The 23,997-nt window shown below is 35.2% G+C and overlaps 1 protein-coding gene and 2 non-coding genes across 3 annotated transcripts; all 3 read left to right on the forward strand.

Annotated features, from left to right (window-relative positions):
• The first annotated feature begins 2,661 nt into the window (after positions 1-2,661).
• Positions 2,662-19,427, forward strand: LOC126970849 (peptidyl-prolyl cis-trans isomerase D). Its single transcript, XM_050816997.1, has 8 exons — positions 2,662-2,902; positions 3,575-3,712; positions 5,957-6,063; positions 6,970-7,155; positions 10,026-10,142; positions 11,990-12,149; positions 16,812-16,915; positions 18,065-19,427. The coding sequence occupies exons 1-8, from the start codon at positions 2,830-2,832 to the stop codon at positions 18,302-18,304; spliced, it is 1,125 nt and encodes a 374-aa protein (XP_050672954.1). The 5' UTR covers positions 2,662-2,829; the 3' UTR covers positions 18,305-19,427.
• Trnad-guc (transfer RNA aspartic acid (anticodon GUC)) lies at positions 13,874-13,945 on the forward strand. The gene has a single exon. It is a non-coding gene; the product is annotated as a tRNA-Asp (tRNA).
• Positions 14,322-14,393, forward strand: Trnad-guc (transfer RNA aspartic acid (anticodon GUC)). The gene has a single exon. It is a non-coding gene; the product is annotated as a tRNA-Asp (tRNA).
• Positions 19,428-23,997: the final 4,570 nt, after the last annotated feature.

Raw genomic sequence — 23,997 nt, forward strand, 5'->3', positions numbered from 1 at the left:
CGATAATTCAAACAGGACTAAAACTAGCGTAGACTATGAAGGTGTTCGGAAGGCACTCGATACATCCGACTTTTCCTCTATCACGTCTACTATGGACGCAGATTTGGCAACTAACCGACTAACTTCTATAATTACCAACACTATGAGCCTTTTTACAAATTTAATAGTCACATCTCGAAAAAGACATAACATAAAGCCCTGGATAACTCCAGGTCTACTTCGATGTATGCGTAATAGAGACAACTTACATAAAAAATTACGTCAAAACCCTACTAATCACATTCTTGATACAACATATAAAAGATACCGTAATTTTCTGAGTAACCTTCTGCATAAACTGAAACGTGAATTTCAAAAAAATGAGTTTTTGAAAACACAATCCAAAAGCCATGTGGAAGGTGGTTAAAACTGCTACAAATTTCAATTCAACTCGGAAACCAGAGTCCTCACAGCCTCTCCTTACCTTATACGATGATCCTCATATTGCAGTTAATGCAGTTAATAAGCACTTTGTGAGTTTAGCTAAAAATCTAGCAGCTAAGATTGTTCCCAATACCACAAGAATGGAGTCACTGACAACCTCCACACAATCCAACTCCCTTGTTCTCCTTGAGATTGGTACTGATGAAGTTGAACGCATAATCTGTGGACTACGAGACGACTCTGCTCCGGGTTGGGACCGAATCACACCCTTGGTAACCAAAGCGTCCAAAAAAGTCCTGATACCTGTGTGTGTTTCCTGAGGTAATGAAAAGAGCCTTAGTCAGTCCCATTTATAAACAAGGGGATAAAGGGGACGTATCTAATTATAGGCCGATTTCGGTTTTACCAGTCCTGTCCAAGGTTCTGGAAAGGATACTTAACAACCATCTTGTTAAATTTCTCAATAAATATGACATAATAGCTAAAAATCAATTCGGGTTCAGAAAGGGTATATCTTCAGAAGTTGCAACCACAAATCTTATTAGTAACGTAGTGAGTAAACTTGATAATAAAATAAAATGTTTTGCAATCTTCTTAGATCTCTCCAAAGCCTTTGACACGGTATCAATTCCGACCTTAATCACTAAGTTAGAGCGTTATGGAATTCGAGGTCAAGCGTTGGGAATTTTCCGGAGTTATCTTTTGAATCGGCAACAGAGTGTGAAAATAGACAAGCATATCAGTGACACGGAGTTAATTGACCACGATGTCCCGCAGGGCAGTATCTTGGGACCTACACTCTTCCAGCTGTATGTCAACGATCTGTGCAAACTAAACATACCATACTGCAGCATATACGCGTATGCAGATGACACCGCACTCGTTGTACATGGTAATGACTGGAGTAGTGCCAAACAGCACGCCCAAGAAGCGATTAACATCGTGGCCGATTGGCTTTCAACTAATTTACTCACACTAAATATCCGAAAAACACAAATTCTTCCTTTTTCCTTAACATCTGCTTCCTCGGTTCCACCTGAAAACTCAAATATCATTATACATACTTGTCATCCAATAACACCCACCTGTAACTGCCCCTCTCTCAATATTGTCTCCAGCGTAAAATACCTTGGAATCCACATAGACTCTAACCTAAAATGGCATACACAAATAGAAGCGTTAAAAGTGAGGCTGCGGAAATTAATATACATATTTAGGACGTTACGACACTTGACTGATCCCAATACGGTGAAAACTGTATACCTTGCCTTATGCCAATCACTTTTGACCTATTGTATCCCTGTTTGGGGTGGAGCCCGCGTTACTATTTTGTTAAGTCTGGAAAGAGCTCAAAGAGCAATAGCTCTTATTATCTTAAAGCATTATCTTTAGAATACTAAAGATAATGCTTTATAAACCTATCCGATACTCTACCAACCTCCTTTACTCAGAATGCCAAGTCTTAACGGTCCGGCAACTATATATTCTTCGGAGTGTATTAAGAAAACATGCGACCCTACCCCTCAACGTGACTGTTCTTGAACGACGCCGCACCCATATATGTCCCATAATAAAATGTAAAACGGCCTTCGCAAAACGTCAATATGATGCTCTCTCCTCTAAGCTTTACAATAAGATTCATGAGAAGACTTTTATCTACACACTAAGCAATTTTTAGGTAAAAAAGAAAACCACCACTTATCTTAAACAATTATCATATTCAGAAACGGAAAGTCTACTGTAACCTACTCTCTAAGAATTATACACACACACACACACACATTCATTCACATTTAATTTTTATTTTTTAAATTTGTTTCGTTTGTCATTGTCATTTGTCGAGGAATCACTGACCCCGAAGATACAGTTTTAACTAGTTTCGGGGTCAGAGGTCTTTTAATATCATTGCAAAACCAAATTTTCAATGTTCAATGTATTGTTACAATTAGCGATAAAAAGATGTAAATAATTGGTATTATGTAATAAATATTGTACATTTAGTAATTTAAGTTATTTGCAGTGAGTGTAAAAGAAAATGAAATAAAGTATTATTATCTATCAGGGAGTTCTCGGTTTGTTCATGGTTTTTCCATTTTGCGTGTAGGTGTTAGCAAATCCTGTTGCTACTCGATTCTAGGTCTATGACGCTCAAATTGATATTAAGTGTCACTTTGTCAACCGTCAGGCGTCAACTCCAAAGCAATTTTTGAATTTTGTAGTTGTCAAGTTGAGGTAGGTCGGGTTGACTCTGATGCTGCCTTTTTTAATTTTTTCAAAGTTATTTATTTACCTTTTATGATTTTATTGATTTTTATAAGATGTCGAAGAATAATAAAGTAAAATTTATAAGATTCAGAAGTCTTGCCACTATTCATATATAATTATATATATGTAAATGCCTTCAAAATGACAGCTTTAAATAAAACAAAACAAAAAAATCGTTTAGTGTATTTAGATATTTCCATTGATGGAGAAAAAGGTTTGTTATTTTTTAAATTGTACACCACGCATCATGGAGCCTTATGCTATACAATATTCACACTAATTAGGCACGATATAGCCCAATTGATATAGCTTTGTTTACAATGCATTTATAACATTCAACTGATTTCAAATTCAGTTCGATGTATTGAGGTCATTGTGAAGTGCATAATTGCTTAATATACCTAAACAGTGCTTATATCAAGTAGGAGTGTTACATTACTAATTTAATACAAGTAATAATTTAAAGTACACTCTAAATATATATATAATTAAAATATATTTTTTTTTACAATTAGTATGAAGAAATTCTATTAAATTGTGAGACTCAGCAAGCCATACACAATTTAACATAACTCATGTGCCTCCCAAAGAGTTCAATATAGTATCAGTGAATATATTTCATAATATTGTTTATAATACTTTAGATATTAATATTGCTTGCGCAATTTTATACAAATGAGATACAAGCAAACAAATTAGAATAGAATATTGACAAACTTATCTTGGGCCAAACTCGGCATAGCCTTTACTATGGGCACAAGACAACAATATATTTAATACAATATACTTACTTAAACATACATAGATACATATAACCATCCATGACTCGGAAACTTAATTAAAATTAGAAGTTTGTATTATTTTAATGTACTTTATTTTTTTTTAGCTGGTCGCGTTGTTATAGAATTAAGATATGATACTGTGCCTAAAACCGCAGAGAACTTTAGAGCCCTTTGCACAGGTGAGAAGGGTGTTGGAGTCTCTGGAAAGCCACTGCATTATAAGGGAGTCCGATTTCATAAAGGTAAGAAGTATGGATAGCCATTCAGAAAAGATTTACAGTTCATTTCATAATATATTATGACCTTGTAGCAACCATCTTGCTATAGCGATGTTTTTTGAATTGAAAGCATACTTTAGTACAAAATGCATGTGGCTATAGCAACTTTGAAAGTGACACCCTGTTCAGATTTGTGACCGTTTTTAATGAACAGTGTGTAAGAAATTTGTAGAAATCTCATACAGATATTGTGGCAATTTATCATGATTCTTTTTAATTTTTGTGTTAAGTTGTTTTCACATTGTACATGCTTTTCAGCTTATTCTCATATACCATTACGAGAAAGATAGAAAATATACTGTTTTTATGCTGGTCGTAATAATTATCACTTAAATTCGCTCGTTAACTGTTAAACAATGAAAACAAACCAGTAGGTACTGTGACTTAATTCAATTCACGATTCATTGACTATTGGCTACGTAGTAAACTTGTAAGTTGTAGAAGCAGGTGCAAGGGGTGCTCTTTTAAAATATCTAGAACATACTAAAGGACCTTGACCTGTTGAGATTTATTTATTTATTTTATCTTCCAATGCGATTTTTACATCCTTAAATTTTATAATATACTAGCGGATACCTTGCGACACGTCGTTCACGTACGTATTTTTACACCTTTCGTTACATTAGTGGACTTAAAGTAGGGATCCCTTATTTTTTTAAATGTAATATAGCCTATAACACTCGGGGATAATGTAACTTTCCAACAGTGAAAGAATTATTCAAATCGGTTCAGTAGTTGCGGAGCCTATTCAATGCAAACAATTATGAGCTATTTAAAAATATACAACTTGTATTAATCATAGAAAATAATATAAAAATCATGCAATAGATGAAGCCACAACCTGAGAGTTGAACGTCGTTGATACGTCACTCGAACAGTTAGCTCAGTTGGTTAGAGCACCGGCACGGAACGCCAGAGGTCGTGGGTTCGAGTCCCGCATCGTTTATAAAATTTTGTTTTTCAAATTTTATTTGTGTATTAATCCTAGAAGTGAGGGTTATCACTTTAAAAACATAACATATTGTTTATAAAAATAGTCTCACGTATTAATCTGGCCTGGCTACTTGCACAAAATAATAACATACACAATAGTATATTATAATACTGACCCACTTTGACAATGTATGGATACAAGACATCAACATAAAATATACTTACTTAACATACATAAATACTTATAAACATCCATGACTCAGAATAGTAGATTTTTACCCGAGTTAAACACTCTACTTTTCATTTCGAATATGGGGAAAATAAAACTAGTTGGTTATCTAGACACAGATTAGTATCCCGCCAATTTATGTCGACTTTTTAAATTTCAAATATGGAACTCACCGCGTAATTGTTGCGGTTTATTCCGCTCAAAGAAGTTTGCGATAACTTCACACTGGCTGTTTAGAATGTCACGTGGCCGCAGCATTTTTTTTAATTAGTTGTTGTTTACATAAAACTCTTTTTCCCTCTCTATGGAGGGAAGCAGCATTTTCCACCCAATAATCAAAACAACATTACTTTCCGAGTATTAGTAATGAATAGAAACATTCATATTCACCATCTAAATGTTTGCACCTACAGGGATTCAAACCCAAATCTCTAGGTCAGTAGGCAGAGTCACTAACTACTGGGCTTTATTGGTTGTCATACTTATATATTATATTATACTTGATTCTTTATACCTTCAAGTGTAGGTAGGAAAGAATCAAGTATTTAATTCAAGTACTAGAGTGTTTTTATGAAATATGGGACGAGACGAGCAGGACGTTCAGCTGATGGTAATTGATACGCCCTGCCTATTATGCAGTGATGCTCAGGATTCTTGCAAAACCCAAAATTTCTGAGTGGCACTACAATTGCGCTCGTCACCTTGTGACAAAATTTTCTCTCAAAAGTCTCATTTGTCCAGTTATTTCACTAGCTAGAGCGCCCTTCAGACCGAAACACATTAATGCTTACACATTACTGCTTCACGGCAGAAATAGGCGCCGTTGGGTACCACCCATAATGTAGCCGGCATCCTGTGCAAAGGAGCCTCCCATTGGTGAACTCCCAGTGGTAGAACACCACAGATTGCTCTGACCTCCTTTGTGATCTCATACTAGATAAGGGTCTTTAACTAACTTATCTTCAGTACATTATAATTTTGTGCTATTATTGTAGAAATTCCGAACTTTTTTTTTTCACCTATTTATTCATGGTTTACACTTTCAGCTGTTACACAGTTTATGATACAAGGAGGTGATATATTAAATAATGATGGAACTGGCAGCGAAAGTATTTATGGACCAACATTTGAGGATGAAAACTTTAAACTCACTGTAAGTTTTATCTATGTATATAAAAGAGAATGTATGTTTGTATGTTCCCTAATAACTCTAGTTAATAGGGAAATCCTAATAGCTAGTTTCAAAAAATATAACATTCGAAATTCAAATAGTTTCGATTAGCTAAAAGTGCAAAACTTTTAGTGTGCTCCATGTATATTTCTAATTATACAGTATCTTGTTACCAATTATTTATATGGATAAAATACCACTCGCTCATCCCGAGATCTCCCTTATACCTTCTACCCGATTGACTTGACAATTAGAATAGTCATAGATAATGTCAACACGAGAAACAAACATAAACTTGTTATGACTACTACTCGGTTAACTGTTAATAAACTTTTGTGTGGTAACTGTTACTATAACATAAATGATTTTCATCATCATACCACAGACTGGGAATGGAGCGAACACCCTCAGGCTATTTAATAATTATAAAAGTTTATTATGCGATATTATATTGTGACCGTATTTTTATCAAAGAAAAGCCCGCTGAGTTTCTAACGCCCGTTTTTCTCAGGTCTGAGGCATATATTTCAAGTGGGTGGTAGGTTTTGATGTTCAATAAGTGATTCGAAATTCTATTTTGAATAAAAATACTTGAATTTGAATCATCATCATCAGCCGGAAGACGTCCACTGCTGGACAAAGGCCTCCCCCAAAGATCTCCATGACGATTGGTGCTTCGCTGCTCTCATCCAACGTATTCCGGCGATCTTGACCAGATCGTCGGTCCATCTTGTGGAGGGAATACCAACACTGCGTCATCCGGTACGTGGTCGCCATTCGAGGAATTTACTGCCCCAACGTCCATCTATCCGCCGAACTATGCCCACTGCCAGTTCAGTTTCGCAATCATTTGGACTATGTTGGTAAGTGACAATGTGATCTTTACAGCACGATGCGGGAGTTCTCAGCATGGCCAACGCAGGGCGACGAGACACAAACGGATCTCAGTTCTGCATCACCAGCGTACAATGTCCGCAGCTAGACAATACTAACGTCGTATTCGGCAGAGTGCTCGCTGGCTTGGGCATTGTGTATGAAATTCAACGTTCTGCGATCGAGTCTCGACCCAGTGTTGTGAGTATTTGTTATATGAAGGAGGAGAGGATGAAATGTAGGACAGATATGTATTCAAAAATATTCAGATTTTTATTCTTCTTTTTTTATGACAGTAACGGACGAAACGAGCAAGTCGTTTAGCTGATGGATATTGATACGCCCTGCCCATTATAATGCATTGCCGCTCAGGATTCTTGAGAAACCCAAAAATTCTGAGCGGCACTAAAATTGCGCTCGTCACCTTGGGACAAACACAGTAATGCTTAAACATTACTACTTCTCGGCAGAAATAGGCGCCGTTGTGGTACCCATAATCTAGCCGGCATCCTGTGCATCCCACTGGTCCCACTTTATAATTCTGTTGTAAAGCTATCTTAGAATATGGTTCAATTATTTGCAATTCATTTTATGGTATACATGTGACGGATCTTGAAAAAATACAAAATAAATTCACTAAGCACCTTAAATATAATAATATATTATATACCCAGTGGTTAGTGACTCTGCCTACTGAGCTAGAGGTCCCGCGTTCGAATCCCAGTAGGTGCAAACATTTAAATGATGAATATTAATGTTTGTTTCCGAATCATGGATGCTTATATGTGTTTATATATGTTCAAGTAAGCATTACTGTGTATTGAAGTACTTGTTCGATCACACAATTTAAGAAATATATTATATAATTTCGTTATAATATATATATTTTTTATCTCGTATATATAATTTCATTTAAGTCAGCAATATCCATTTGTTTTTTTTCTTCTAAAGTATTGTAAAGTTTTTTTTTGTTTATCCTGTTTTTAAATAATGCATATTAGTGGAAACTTTATTGGTGTGTGCACAATATTTTGTTTTTTTGTAAATGTTTTAAATACTGTTTGGTTCCCAAAAAAAAAATAGGCACACAGTTTGTTATGTTTTTTTAAATTGAAAACCCTACCCTAACTTCAAGGATTCATATACAAATAAAATTTGAAAACAAAATTTTATAAAAAATGCAGGACTCGAACCCGCAACCTGAGAGTTGAACAAAGCATACAAGATTTTATGATGATACGTCAATCGAACGGTTAGCTCAGTTGGAAGAGCACTCGCACGGAACGGCGGTCGTGGCTTCGAGTCCCGCATCGCTCATAAAATTTTGTTTTCAATATTTATTTGTGTGTGTACACAGGTACGGGTCATCTGTAAGACTAGAGGAATCACACGAGTGTTGCCAAATGTGTTATAAATAAACGCTATGTAAAGTTATTCCAAATTTAAAACTTTTTGTCTTGTTCTTACCTTTGTCACTACAGAATGGCGATGATCTGATACTGGCGCACCCCAGTATCAGCTCGATCCATTTGACCGCGTGCAACGCAGAGCAGCTCGAATTGTCGGGAACCCAGTACTCTGTGAACGGCTGGATCATTTGGCGTTGCGTAGAGACGTCGCTTCATTGTGTGTTTTCTACCACATTTATCACGGGGAGTGTTCCGAAGAGCTGTTCAACCTGATTCCTGCCGCCGAATTCCACCTTCGCACGACACGCCACAAGTTAGGATTTCATCCCCACCATCTGGATGTGTGGCGGTCCTCCACAGTGCGGTTTTCAAGGAGCTTTCTTCCTCGTACCACGAAGCTGTGGAATGAGCTTCCGTGTGCGGTGTTTCCGGGACGATACGACATGGGTACCTTCAAGAAAAACGCGTACACCTTCCTTAAAGGCCGGCAACGCTCTTGTGATTCCTCTGGTGTTGCAGGAGAGTGTGGGCGGCGGTGATCACTTAACACCAGGTGACCCGTACGCTCGTTTGTCCTCCTATTCCATAAAAAAAAAAAAAAAAAGAATTACATGACAGAGAGAAGTAATTTTAAATTTGGTGTAACTTTACATTGCGTTTACTAATAACACAGATAGTGTCGAATTCATTTCATTTTATCATTTCAAAATTGTTTATTAATAAATTATAAAAATAAAAATAGATTAATACAACAGAAATATACAGCGATTTTCGTTTGAACATTAAACATGAGAATGGCTACGCAACTTTGAGGCTAGGAAAAATAAGGAACGACTATTAAAGTTTTAACAAACATAACAACATAAATCTCGTTAAGACAATGTATATCTGCTTCAATTACTTAAATAAATTGTGCCATAAAAGTGCCAAAAAAAAACAATTTCGAAAATAGAACGGCGGCCATCTTGTTGAGATCCAATGGTTCTATTGCTATTATCGGGATTTATATGCTAGAGAAACCAAATTCAAACTAAATTCAAATGGGTTTTTACCTTTTGTTGCTTATTTTTCGCGCCCCACACTCTTTAGTTTGCAAATGTTTCTTATGTACAGTTTTTAACGCAAAGTTGGGCCATAAAAGGCATTTATTTTCTCAAAATTGATTCCTTTAGAATTCTTTTTGATGTCATTTCTAAAAACTACTAGATACTACTACCGCTTCGGAAACAAATGGCGCTCTGAGAGAGAAGAAGCGGCGCAAGAAACTCTCCCAGCATTCTTTTTTTGCGCTCTTTTCAATCAAAATATACAATATTGTACAATCATTTCTATCGCTATAAAATAATCATAAAATAGTCCCAGGCTGTCCGATCATTTAGATGTTCAGCAGTGGAGTAATAGGATTTACGGCAGAGCCATTTTTTTATAAAACATTAAAATTTATTTATAGATAATGCCTGAACAGTGGCTGGGACTTTAATATAGAAGTGTATACATTTACCCTTAAAGCTATTATGTATCTTATAGTGCACGCGCGATGATATAGGTACTGGTCGCCATCTTGGTGACGTAACGTTGCAAACTGACATCAACCAAACGTTGATATGACAAGGTTGCATCCCTGTTCTAACTCGCGTTAGTTATAATTTACGTTATTTCCAGGAGTGTGTGATCGAGGACTGTGGCGAAATACTCGATGAGAATTGGGATGTGTGCTGCAGGGACGGTACCGTTGACCGCATGCCAGAGTTCCCGAGGGATATACGCTTCAATCTTCCTGTAAGCATTCTTGTGACTTAATATAAAACTTTTCTGATAAGTTAATGAGAAAAATGTATTATAATTATAACATGATGGTTTGCGATGGTAAAATTGGTATTTATTTACAAAGACATAGTAGTCTTATACTACCAGACAAGAACTTTGGTATAACAATTGTGTCGCAATTTTAGATCTCGCGGGCGGACAAAGAGGGGAGCAGGCATGGTGAATATGCCTTGCAAACGCAGATGTAATAATAATGACAATGTTTTATTGGTCATTTTAAACAAAATCGTTAAGTGTTAGTTTGTTGAAAACAACGTTCACGGCTTACAGAACAGTGCATTGGTCTTCTCGCTTGCTCGTAGTGGACTGAATGAGTTGTGGTGTCGGAACCGAAACTCTGAGCAATTATTTCAGGCCACAGAGCTTGTCTACTAGTATACATAGAAGTCTTTAATTTGGTATGAGGATTAGTGACGAGACCGTCAAGAAATTAGAGTGTGGGTAAATGATAGCGTAGAGCCGCTCAGGGTTCTCAATTGAACCCAAAATGCTGAGAGGCATCGTAATTGCGCTCGTCACTTTGAGACATGAGGTGTGAAGTTTTTTTTTATGGAAGTTAGGACAAACGAGCGTCACTTGATGTTAATTCGACAGCTTGGTGGTACGTGGAAAAAAGTTCCTTGAAAACCGCAATGCGGAGGAATGCTACACCTCCAGATGGTGGGGATGATATCCTAATCTGTGGCGTGTCGTGCGAATTGGAATTCGGCGGCAAGAATAATGTCAAACAGCTCTTCGGAACACTCCCCGTGATAAATGCCGTAGAAGACACAATGAAACGACGTCCATACGCAACTCCCAAGTTATCTAGCCGTTAACAGAGCACTGGGTCCTCGAAAATTCGAGCAGCTCTATAGTCTCACTAGCTACAGCACTGCGAAGCAAAACAAAAAAAATGCTTGTACATTAATGCATCATGGCAGAAAAATATACCCATCTATCCGACATCTTGTGCCTTTCCTTACTCTTACTGATAAAATTAGTGAAAGTAGTTAGTATATTGACATAACTATATCGTCATTTTTCTGATAATATTAATTGTTTCCTGCGTTTATTTGCAAGGCTGCCTGACCTTCGGAAAACTTCAGTATTATCATTGTATTGACAATGTTGTCAGCGATATAGTCAATAAATTGCATATTCTTGGTTTTTTCTCAGGTATAAATTTATACCAAGTTTATTTGTAAGGCCGTCAAATTATAATATTCTAGGAAAATATACAATGTACAGTTTGGATGTTCGTATAGTGTAACTTGAAATAAAACTTTTTCTCAAAGGGATATAATTAACTTAGGTTGAAGATATTCCCAGAAGGCCTACCATCAACTTTTAGTTAGCAATTCAATTCCGATGCAGTTCAGTTTAGGTAGGCGTTTGAATCGCTTGTGGAAGAATGAACGAAAGAAATTTATCTGTGGTCCGCGTTGTGAGAAAGAGATGAAGCTCTACAGTCGTTGCATAAGTCTGTCGCTCTTACTCGAATCATATACGATCATATGATTTTAGTGGTTTTGTTCGTAGACATTAGTACAAATATATTTTAAAATTGCGCTTTATAGCGTCCAATTAAGCCCTTTTTAGTACTTATTAAATAATAGTAATATATAAATAGTTCTTTGAACTACAAATTATAGGTTTGCTTAGGTTTTTTCGTAAAAATAAAGTGATTAAAACGAGTTATGAAATCCCCTCGATTCATTTTTGATTTGACAGGAGCACAGAGAACATTTTATTTAATTCGTAGGCCCGCAGATCTGTCTGCCAATGGGTATTTATTGGTGTTAATTGTATCATTCCAGTTGGATAAGTTGATATTGGCTATCCACGATATAAAGAACAGCGGCAACGATTTGTTCGGAGCCGGGCGGTACAAGGCGGCCTGCAGGAAGTACCGCAAATGTTTGCGATACCTGAAATATATCAGCGGGATGATACCGGGCAACGATGTTCAACACGAATGTGAGTACAGAATAGTATATTGTAATACAAGTGAGCTTAGTTTCTTTTTAATGAAAGAAATGGACGAGACATGCAGGACGTTGAGTTAATAGAAATAGATACGCGCAGGATTATTAAAAAAACCCAAAACATCTGAGCGGCACTACAATTGCGCTTGTCACCTTGAGACATAAGATGTTAAGTCTCATTTGTACCAAGTAATTTCACTAGCTACGGCGCCCTTCAGACCGAAACACAATAACACCTAATACATTACTGCTTCACGGCAGAAATAGGCGCCGTTGTGGTACTCATAATCTAGCCGGTATCCTGTGCAAAGGAGCCTCCCACTGGTAAAAGTTCCATACGAGGCTGTGGGTTGTAAATTAGCCGAGTTTCTAGTGAGCAAGTTGCTCACGAGTTTTATACGCACTCAATACAATTGCGATGAAAAAACGAGCATGTATTGCATACAATTTAAAACTTTCGTAAGCACCTAAGTAGTGTTGGTAGCCCCCCACTGCTGGACAAAGGCCTCCCCCAAAGATCGCCTTAACGATCGGTCCTCCGCTGCCCTCATCCAATCTATTCCGGCGATCTTGACCAGATCGTCGGTCCATCTTGTGAGCGCCTACCAGCCCTGCGTCTTCCGGTACGTGGATGTCATTCGAGAACTTTACTGCCCCCAGCTGCCTGCAATCTGTCGTGCTATGTGCCCTGCCCACTGCCACTTCAGTTTTGCAACCATCTGGCCAATGTCAGTGACTTTGGTTTTCCTACGGACGTCATTTCTGATTCGATCTCGCAGGGAAACTCCCTCTCCATTGCCCTCAGAGCGACCGTGAGCTTTCTCATCAGGCCTATAGTGCGTCTGACATCACTGGCAACACACACTGTTAAATATTTTTTTTAAGAATCAAAATAATTTGCATGTAGCTTCTTCGTCGGTGTGGTAGACACCACTATGTAAGCTTTCGTCCCTGATGAGACCCTCGACTTAGTTTCGTGCCTATAAACAGAACCCTCGGTGGGAATCGCTAACTTTCTCCACCAGTAAACTATGTATTTTAATATCGTTCATTTATTTTACCGTACGGTAAATAATAACTCAAAAACTATTAATATTCAAGGAAATTTTAAATATTATCCTTAAAGTGTAGGAAACGGCAATGCTGTACGTCCGTAAATTTTTCGCCTTGGAATCAATAGCATCGTTAAAAAAAAAGCATATTTTCAAAGAATTATACTGTTGTTATTTAATAATTAACAATTTTTTTTTTAATCTCTGTTATTATACTGACTACTAATAATGACTACATAAAAGTTTAAAAAATAAATCTATAAAGCTTCGGTATCGTGTAGCCCTTCTTATACTTAACAAGATTATGCGATAAAATTTAATTAAAGCCTTTTATTTAGTTTAAATAGTAATTTTTTAAAATTAAAAAAATTGTTTTTTTTTTCATTTATTTGTTAACTACCTTTAAAAAATTTTTTGTGTATTTTTTTTATCGAGTCATGTTTAAATGTTATGTATGGTTAAGTATTTATATCGTATTAAATATATCGTTGCCTCGCACACATAGTACAGGCTATGCCTAGTTTGGGGCAAGATAATTTGATTAACAGTGCGTCAAAACTTTTATTATATTATCTTCTCCGACTCATTCAGTATGACCGTTTATTCCGGGGAAAAATTTCATATGGAGTATTTACTATTTCAATATTTCAAATGTGTTATCACATCCTCGGTAGTATAGTGGTAAGTATCCCCGCCTGTCACGCGGGAGACCGGGGTTCGATTCCCCGCCGTGGAGTTTCTTTTTTTTTATAATTTTTAAATCCGAATTATTTAAATAACTTTACAAATTTAATTTTTTATTGTTTTTTAGTGAATTATGATGAAACTATAAGTATTTTTTATAATTCTTTGTTGGCTTGAGAGACTGGTCCCTTACATACTGGTGTGCCGTTAGCTCTTCAACGCCACTAGTTGAGAATAATTATACAGATGTTTAGTACTCTCAACACTTGACCTTAATCTATTACTAAATACAGATGCTAGCATCTTTTTTGTTGTCTCAAGGTTAAAAAGGCGATTAAAACAATAAGAATAATTAAAATTTATGAGCGATATTATGATTCATACGATTTGTTAGGTACATATTAATAATTTCACATCGGTTGTCACAATCCTCGGTAGTATAGTGGTAAGTATCCCCGCCTGTCACGCGGGAGACCGGGGTTCGATTCCCCGCCGTGGAGAACAATTTTTTTTTCAAGTTTATTTTTTTTAGTTAGATACTCTATAATTTCTTCATTTTTTTTATAAAATATGTATAATATGCAATAATATTATAATAATTATTAGTTACATTTAATGTTAATGTATATTAAAGCTATTAAGCTTTTGTTAACAATACCTACTAAATATTTTTTTTATATCTTATCTTTTAAAAATTTACCTTTTCTTTCTGTATAAATTATTTTTGAGGCTAACCTTGTTGCTCTTGTAATTTAACAGTGTTATGTAATGCTTTATTTTTAAATAAGAGTTAATTATTTTTATCAAAATTATTTACTAACACTACCACCGATAAGCTGCTTTTGTTGATCGACAAGAAACTCAACGTCAACAATTTCTCTTTTAAAATTCACTATGTTATAATTACAAATAGTTGTCCTAATATCGTTAATCACTATCACGACATATTATAAAAGAGTCCTCCGCCGCGTCTGTCTGTCTGTCTGTTCGCGATAAACTCGAAAACTACCGCACCGATTTTCATGCTGTTTTCACCAATAGACAGATTGATTCTCGTGGAAGGTTTTAGTGTATAATATAATAAATAAAGTGTTAGGTTTTTGTATACATTAACGTTATTAAAAGGCATAAAAGGCATTTATTTTCTCAAAATTGATTCCTTTAGAATTCTTTTTGATTTCATTTGTAATAACTACTAGATACGACTACCGCTTCGGAAACAAATGGCACTCTGAGCGAGAAGAAGCGGCGCAAGAAACTCTCGCAACAATCTTTTTTGCGCTCTTTTCAATAAAAATATACAATATTGTACAGTCATTTCTATCGCTATAAAATAATCACAATCTAGTCCCAGGCTGTCCGATCATTTAGATATTCAGCAGTGGAGTAATAGGATTAACGACAGAGCCATTTTTTTATATTTGTTGGAGGTGTCAGAAAAAATACGAGAAGAAAGAGAAGAAATACGAAATACGACGACAAAGACGGCTTACCGTCTGGGAGCTTTTAACGTTCTCAAAACCCTTTGAGAAATAACATATTTCCGCGAAAAGTCCGCGATGGCACATGTCTATCTCTTAAGGATATCATAAATCACATTTCAATACTTACTTTAAAAAATTGGCAGTTTTCAAGCGGTAATGTAATAGTTATTTATGCAACTGTTGTGTAATAAGGGGTATTAAAACACGAATAATAACGATAATAGTATCACATGAGTGTTTTAATACTTATTATCAACAGTTGCATGCAAGACTTTATCTACACAGAATATGAATCCTCTAAAAGATTCTGGAACAGTTAGCTTACTGCTAACATTAAAACACCAGTCCTAGTTGTAACCTAATATCATTCGTTACTGATTATATACAAATAAAGTAAGTATTAATAAAACAATTATTTATTTTAGTAGTAATTTACATTTTGTATAGTGCAATACTTAAAATTCACTTGAATATTCAGCGTTTAAAAAGAATCGCTCATTTTTTGTAAACAAAACAATAAAAATATCGAAGAAAAATGGCGGGGATTCGAATAATCTACTTTTTTTATTAAAACGCGCGTAAACGAAAATGTTATTTTTTTGAAATTACAATATATAGAAATACAGATACCACGCATCGAGCAATAAGAATGTGGCTGTCTGTTGAAACTCTTTGCGCATGAAGGGATCGAGAAAAAAAAACATAGGGGTGTTGTTATGAAATTCAGTACAACATTACAACACTGGTTTGGATGATGTAGTGGTTATTAGAACATTGGGTGTTTTAATTTTGGCAATAAGCTAACTGTTTTAGAATCTTTAATAGAGGTTTTAAAGCATGGGTGTAGATAAAAGTTATTATTAATACTTATCATTTTATTACTACATATTATAAAATTATTCAGAAATACGTTTTTGTTTAATTTTTACCTCATAAACTTTTATTACACATTTCCAATGGTTTTACAATATGTTATTCCGGACATCATTATTTTTATCTATTGACAGAACAGCGTCTGTTGGGTTTGCTCACTAACATACACTTAATAATACATTATATAGTTAATGTATGTTTGTTGTCTCCGTAAAATGAAATGTGAATAATTAATTAGTTGTCAATATGTAGTCCGCCTATTATGAACAAGTTTATTCCTGTTTTTATTGCGTTCGTGGAGATACGTATGTTTTCGTTTCCGTATTTATATCGTTTTTTAGTTATTATTAATCCATTACTGTTATTGTAAGTAAGTAGTTATTTTAATGAAAGGAACTTTTAAAATATAGCAATTGTCTTAAATAATCAAGGATATCGATAAAAATGTTTTGAACCCCTGAAACTTTGTTTACATTCTTTATCTCGTCTCGTTGGCCTTACTATAGATGTTTCTCAACCCACACATCATTAAAGCACGTTTAATATCTATTTTTTTTTCAGTGCAAGACTTTGTCGAGACGTTCCAACTGCAGGCTAGATTGAATCTGGCGGCGAGCTTTGCGCGGCTGAATGACCACAACAATTGTCGTGACTGTTGTTCACTGGTAAACATAATTTTATATACACACACACACACACGCCTTGTTCCCGTCGGGGTAGGCAGAGACAATAGAACGCCAATTGCTTCTACCCTTACAAACCTCACGCGCTTCCCCTACATTCATTACTCTTTTCATACATGCTCGCCGGGTGCTTCAGATCTTTCCTTTTTTCAAAACATTACCAATTTGGTCGACGATTCTCCTACGAGTACGAGGTCTGCCCCGACGGACTCACACACACACATAATTGTATGTGCTAAGTTTATATATTCCGGAATTGGGTTCCGAAATTCTGAAGTTCTTTTGGTCGACGGAACCACGTTGCAAAACATAACATTTCTGATTTCGTGATGAAAAATCATCAACGTTTGTTGTTTTACAATGATATTTACTTTGGAGGAAGTGACGCATCAAAAATTAAGGGAAACTAGAAATACTCAGCTCACGCAATTAATTGAGACACCTTTCCATCGTGTACGTACAGGTTGAAAAAGTTTGCTCTTGAGATATGTATATGGAGTAGTAGTGCCGCTCTGAATTTTTGTGTTTTTCAAGAATCCTGAGAGGCACTGCATAGTAATGGGTAGGGCGTATTATTTACCATCAGCTGAACGTCCTGCTCGTCTCGTCGAACTGATTGAAGGCGAACCTTAGCAGAATTTCACTCAAGAAGGCTCCCAACATTTGAACCTACTATCTAAGATCCAATACTTTGAGGACATCCCTTTAGAGACGTCTATCTATCCCTTTAGGGACAATTGTGTGTTCTGTGTCCTCACTTATTAGGGGAAGTGCCCAAGAGCTGTTCCCGCTGATTCCTGCCGCCGAATACTAACATCGCACAACACGACTTATACATAAATATCATCCCTACCGTCTGGATGTGTGGAGTTCCTTCACAGTAGTGTTTTCAAGGAACTTTAGTGCAAGAACAACCAAACTTTTAAATCAAATCCCATGCGTACTATTTCCAGCTCAATACAACATGGGTATATGTACTTAAAAATACTGTGCTACCACTTAAAATGCTAGTAACGCTTCTGTGATTCCAAAGGTGTCACAGGAAATGGATGGCGGTGATCACCTATCACTAGGTGATTTGTACGCATATAGTTCGCTCGTTTGTCCTCGATAAAAAAAAATTAATTACAGGTCCTTCGAGCCGATCCGCACAACGAAAAGGCGTTATACCGCCGCGGACAAGCTAATTTCGCCCTTAACAACTACGAAGCGGCACTCTCTGATCTCAAACTCGCCGAGCAAGTAGCCCCTAATAACAAGGCCGTGCAAAAACTTTTAGAAAAAGTGCGAATCGCTAGTAAAAACTACAACGACATACAAAAACAACGGCTGTCAAAATTTTTTCGTGACCAAGCGGAGCAAGGTGCGTGAACACGCCATCACTAAAGTGAAATTTAGTTTTGTCCTTTATAGAATATGATTTAGTAATTTACACCTTATATCTAATAAGTTAGAGATCATACTTGTTTGTTATGAAATGGAACCGATACCTAATCTTTTTTGTGACAGTGGCATTACATTAATGACCATAGACACACTGGCAATGACATAGGCATCAACACTTCGTCTAGTATAAGTTGGCATGTGGCAAACAAGGGAAATTATGATTTGATTTAATTATTTATTACTGAAATTTATATATTTAATTGCATATATTTTTTAAATTAAGCAAAACCTTTGAAAAAAAGAAAAATTGTAATATTGCAAATATTGTAACATGTGAAAACGTAACAAACGCCCCGTCTAAGTGCCAACTTAAACTGGACATAAAATACACACATATATACCATCATATTATATTGACTAAAAATTTTTGTGGTTAAAGAAGTTATGGAAGTTATACTTCTTTAGGAGCGTTATGAAAAAATGAATAGGCTGAAATTTTAAGATGCGCGCGCAAGTTGGTTCCTAAAATTTTCTGACGTTTGCGTCATTCGTTATTTTTTTTTTTGGTTTCTTCGTCCATTACTAGGTCAGGTAAAAGGTTCAAGCCCATACAGCCGTATTCATTATTTAATAATTAATTGTCAAAGCCATCTTTGCAAGATTTTTACAAAATTGTTCTTTCTAAAAACGTAGAATAGCACGATGAATAAATCATTTTAATGATTTTTGCTTCGTTAGGCCAAAGAAGTATAACTTCTTTCGTGCATACATAAGTACACACACTTTTTTAAATTATGTTTTGGTACAGAATGCCCTGCTGAAAAATAGAAATGACTTTTGTGTCGCGACTGATTTTTATCGATACTAAAATTTGTGAAAAAAAAGATAATGTTCACGAATTTTTTTAAGAGACACGTCACTTTTCTCGCTAAAATAAGACGTATAAAATAGCGCTTGGCAAATAACGTAAGTCTTATGATTTATTATAATAAGTAATAGATAATGAAATAAATATATTTTTTAATAAAATAGTTACCAAAGCTAAAAATATCTTCTTACGTTGTTATTCTAAGATCACTAGTTATCAATTAACGTCATATTCAGGTGCCCCCCCCCCCCCCCCCCCATTTAAGCATTTATTCAAATAAGGGTATCGTCTACAAATTTTTTTTATCAGAAACCTAGGTTTCGTTACTTTTGTTTTCTTATAATAAGTTGAGGAACATCCGATTTAGTAGTAGCAGATGCCCTCGCTACCTATAAATAAATCTAAGATCATTTATACGTCTAGATAGACAGCTGTGAAAAAAAATGACATTGACAGTTAATCTGTATTGAGCAATGCACGCACACTGTGTGTAAGATGTTTTTATTGGTTGTCTAGCAAGACACTTTTATATTATACAGCAGTGGGCGGCTCCTTTGCACAGGATGCCGGCTAGATTATGAGTACCACAACGGCACCTATTTGTGCCGTGAAACAGTAATGTGTAAACATTACTGTGACCGAAACACAGTAATGTGTAAACAAGGGCGCCGTAGCTAGTGAAATTACTGGGCAAATGAAACTTATCTTATGTTTCAAGGTGACGAGCGCAATTGTAGTGCTGCTCAGAATTTTTGGGATTTTCAAGAGTCCTGAGCGGCACTGCATTGTAATGGGTAGGGCGTATCAATTACTATCAGCCGAACGTCCTGCTCGTCTCGTCCCTTATTTAAAAAAAAAAAAACTATCTAGATGTATAAATTTTCTAAGAAATAAATATAAAAAACCTGTGTTTATTGGAGATCTATTGTTAACAATCCTTTCTTTCTTTCCCCACTTTGTGTTTTTCAAAACAGACATGAATTCCCTCTATAAATGAACCTCTATAGTCTATACTCAATAATTTGTGATTATACTTGTATAAGCGATGCGTTGAATTGGAACATGCGTAATTATTGTGATAAATAGTCACTGCCATTTTAATTAGTTAGATATAGGTTCAATTATTGGATAGGCGTTACTTAATTGTAACACAATAATAAAAAGTACTTTAAGCACTGCGATTTACCGAATTTGTTATTAAAATTGTAATTTAGTGTTCGATGCGGTGCAATAATGATATTTGTTTTTAAACTTTTATCATCGGCGGAAGTTTAACATTGTAATTATTATGACGGGTACTCACGGTATATATTTTATTAATTTGATGGTGATATTTCGATCCGATTGCATGAGTCGTGGTCACGGCGGAACTGCGTAGGCGGCGAAACGAAACTCTTGACACATTGATATTTGACACAAATGGTTTTTGATTCCCTAATTCACTACACACACTGACGATGTCCATAAAAAGGCATAAAAGCCATTTATTTTCTCGAAATTGATTCCTTTAGAATTCTTTTTGATGTCATTTCTAATAACTACTAGATACTACTACCGCTTCGGAAACAAATGGCGCTCTGAGAGAGAAGAAGCGGCGCAAGAAACTCTCCCAGCGTTCTTTTTTTGCGCTCTTTTCAATAAAAATATACAATATTGTACAGTCATTTCTATCGCTATAAAATAATCACAATCTAGTCCCAGGCTGTCCGATCATTTAGATATTCAGCAGTGGAGTAATAGGATTTACGACAGAGCCATTTTTTTTATAAAACATTTAAATTTATTTATAGATAATGCCTGAACAGTGGCTGGGACTTTATTATAGAAGTATATACATTTACCCTTAAGCTATGTGCTTATGAAGCATGCTTTCGGGTCTTCCATTTGTACTGCAAAGTGGGTCCACGGGATCCCATGTTTGCGCTAGGATGGTTTTAGACTAGCGCAAACATGGAATCCCGATGCAATGTGTCATGAGTTTCTCGTCGCCTCCGCAGTTCCGCCGCGACCACGATGCATGCAATTGGATCGAAATATCAACATCAAATTAATTAATAATCTTATCAACTCTTAAAGTAGATCATTTAGATGAAGCCACAACCTGAGAGTTGAACAAAGCAAACAGAATTTTATAACGAGGCGGTACTCGAACGGTTAGCTCAGTTGGTTAGAGCACAGGCACGGAACGCCGGAGGTCGTGGGTTCGAATCCCGCATCGTTCATGAAATTTTGTTTTTCAAATTTTATTTGTGTATTAATCTTAGAAGTGACGGTTATCACTTTAAAAACATAACATATTGTTTAAAATATATATCGTGAGTATAATAATTTCAATAATGATATTATTTTTAATATAGTGGGTTTCTTTTCGTACGGTGCAATATTATTTTGGTATGTTAAAGTTTAATCGAAGAAATTATGACGGAAATTTTAATGTATCATGGACAAAATTGCGTTTTTTTATTGTTGTATCAAGTTTATGTATATATTATCATTGCGTGTAAGATCGTATTTAAAATACCTGCATTATTGATTATATGTCACAACCATGAAAAACTGTTTTGCGAAAGTAAAAAGTAGTAATTTTTCAAGAATTGGGTTTTTCTAATCCGGTGTTGAAACCTCCGATTAACACAAGTAACGTTACTTTGAATTGATCTAATTTGGGATTAGTAATAGTAGTAGTTAATTGAATTATTGTTAAGTCACTTCTTCTCGTGAGAGGGATTGTGGTTTGAAGATGATCACCAATAATTCTGGGTAGGTTTTATATTAGACTCACTATCCCAGAAAACATTGTATTGCCATACAAATTTAAAAAAAAATGGGCTATAAAAATATATGTTGGCCAATTCTCAGACCTACCCGATATGCATATAAAATTGAATACAAATCGCTTCAGCCGCTTTGGAGAAGTGTGGAAACAAACACCGCGACCCGAGAATTTTATATATTAGATGTTATTAAAAAAATCAGATATTAGTGAATTTTGATTATTCCGAGAATTGAGCATTAACTAAGGGCGCAAAAAATTGTGTTTGTGATATTTTAGAATACCATACTTAATTGAATTAGATGTGTTAGTTATTTAACATAAGGGGTACATTATGTTTTATAGGGGTTTATATTATGTTTTCCTTAATTAATGAGTTCAAAGGTACTGGTATTATTCTTGATAAAGGTAGGTTTGTGTATTCAAGTTACTTAATCATAGAAAAGTACAATATTTATATGTAAATTTGACCTATAAAATCGACAGGCCACCAATCTAAGACTTAAAATTTCTCCCGTTGACAGCCAGACCAATCACAGAGTTCCAATTTCTCCCGTTGATAGCGGACAAACGGTTATTACTGACATGTAAATTATATTCTCGTAAGGTTAAGTATTTATTTTTTTAATTCAACAAATTTTTTTCAGAATTGGTTATTTTAATCACATATCGAAAATTCGAAATTACCAACCATTCACAAAACTTCTCCGTCATTCGTGATAAGTATGGGCCAAAATAATTTTCCATGAGTTCTTTTTAATTCAAGTATGCACATCAAAACCACACTGTACGCTAGACTTTGTTCCCATTTTTATAACCAGTCAACCATGCCATACACGTTTTCATTATTTATTGGCAGTAATGGTCGCCTAAAAGTAACCCGGTACCCATAAATAATAATAGAAGTTAAAAAATTTTTCTTTAAAATTTTAATGATTAATTCTTATAATTAGCACAGAATGCTTGATGGCTCCCGTCGTTTTCTTAATTAAATACAAAAAGGAATACATAATTAAATCCTGAAGTTTACTGGTCACCGTATTTATATATAATATCCAAAATGATGGAACTTTTTCTTACATTCTGCGTTCACTTGAGGGAGCCTTAAATAGGTACTACACTACAGGCCTGATACTAAAGACTTACGGCACAAGTGGAATAATTCTTTCACTCTCGCAGCACCATATAATATTACAGTCGATTATAAAATAATTTTAGGAATGAAGTTTTCAAGTGGGGGAAGTATTAAAATACGCTGCAAACTCAAAATAAATGATAACTGTAAGCTAATAAAACAATAAAGAATTTATTGGTGCTATTTTTACCAGTAGCAAAAATATCATGTCATGATAAAGGTTAAATTAATATTACAAATTATCTTTTAGTCCAATCGCAGATACACATGTGACAGATGACAGCTTACCTGTCGCCATGTTGGTTTTTGTGATTAATGTCAATTGTGAATGACATTTAAGACAATATCTTACCTTTTATTGATAAGTTGGTAAATTTGGTTGATATTGGTTAATTATTAGATAATTTATGCGTCTATATAGACTGTGACAACTGGGAAAACGTGGAAAGATATTAAAGTTGTCAGATAACTTCAATTTTGAGCAATACACGCACACTAAAGTAATAAACCTGGCCTGTTTTCATTTAGACGTATAAATTATTTAAGGGTTGATCTGCTTGTTGGAATAAATAATTTATACAATAACTATGTTGTAACTGAACTTGGTAGTAGTGTATGTAAGTAATTGGTTACTTAAGTTATTTTAAGAGTATGGTGTAATTAGGTATAGTGTAAGTAAAACGTGATAATTAAACTATAAGTAACTACTAAATGTAAAGTTAGTTCGTATGAGTTTCTTTGTATTTATGTTATATATAATTATTTGATATAGAAAAAAAAATCTGTATATTGTCTAGAAGTCTCGTATATAATCCGAGATGGAATCTTGTCACATTAACTTTTCGTAATTAACTGATTTTTTGAAACGGGTCTGAACTCGACGTCACTAAAATGGCGGACAC

Source organism: Leptidea sinapis, chromosome 22, assembly GCF_905404315.1.
Source record: "Leptidea sinapis chromosome 22, ilLepSina1.1, whole genome shotgun sequence".
Classification (NCBI taxonomy): Eukaryota; Metazoa; Arthropoda; class Insecta; order Lepidoptera; family Pieridae; genus Leptidea; species Leptidea sinapis.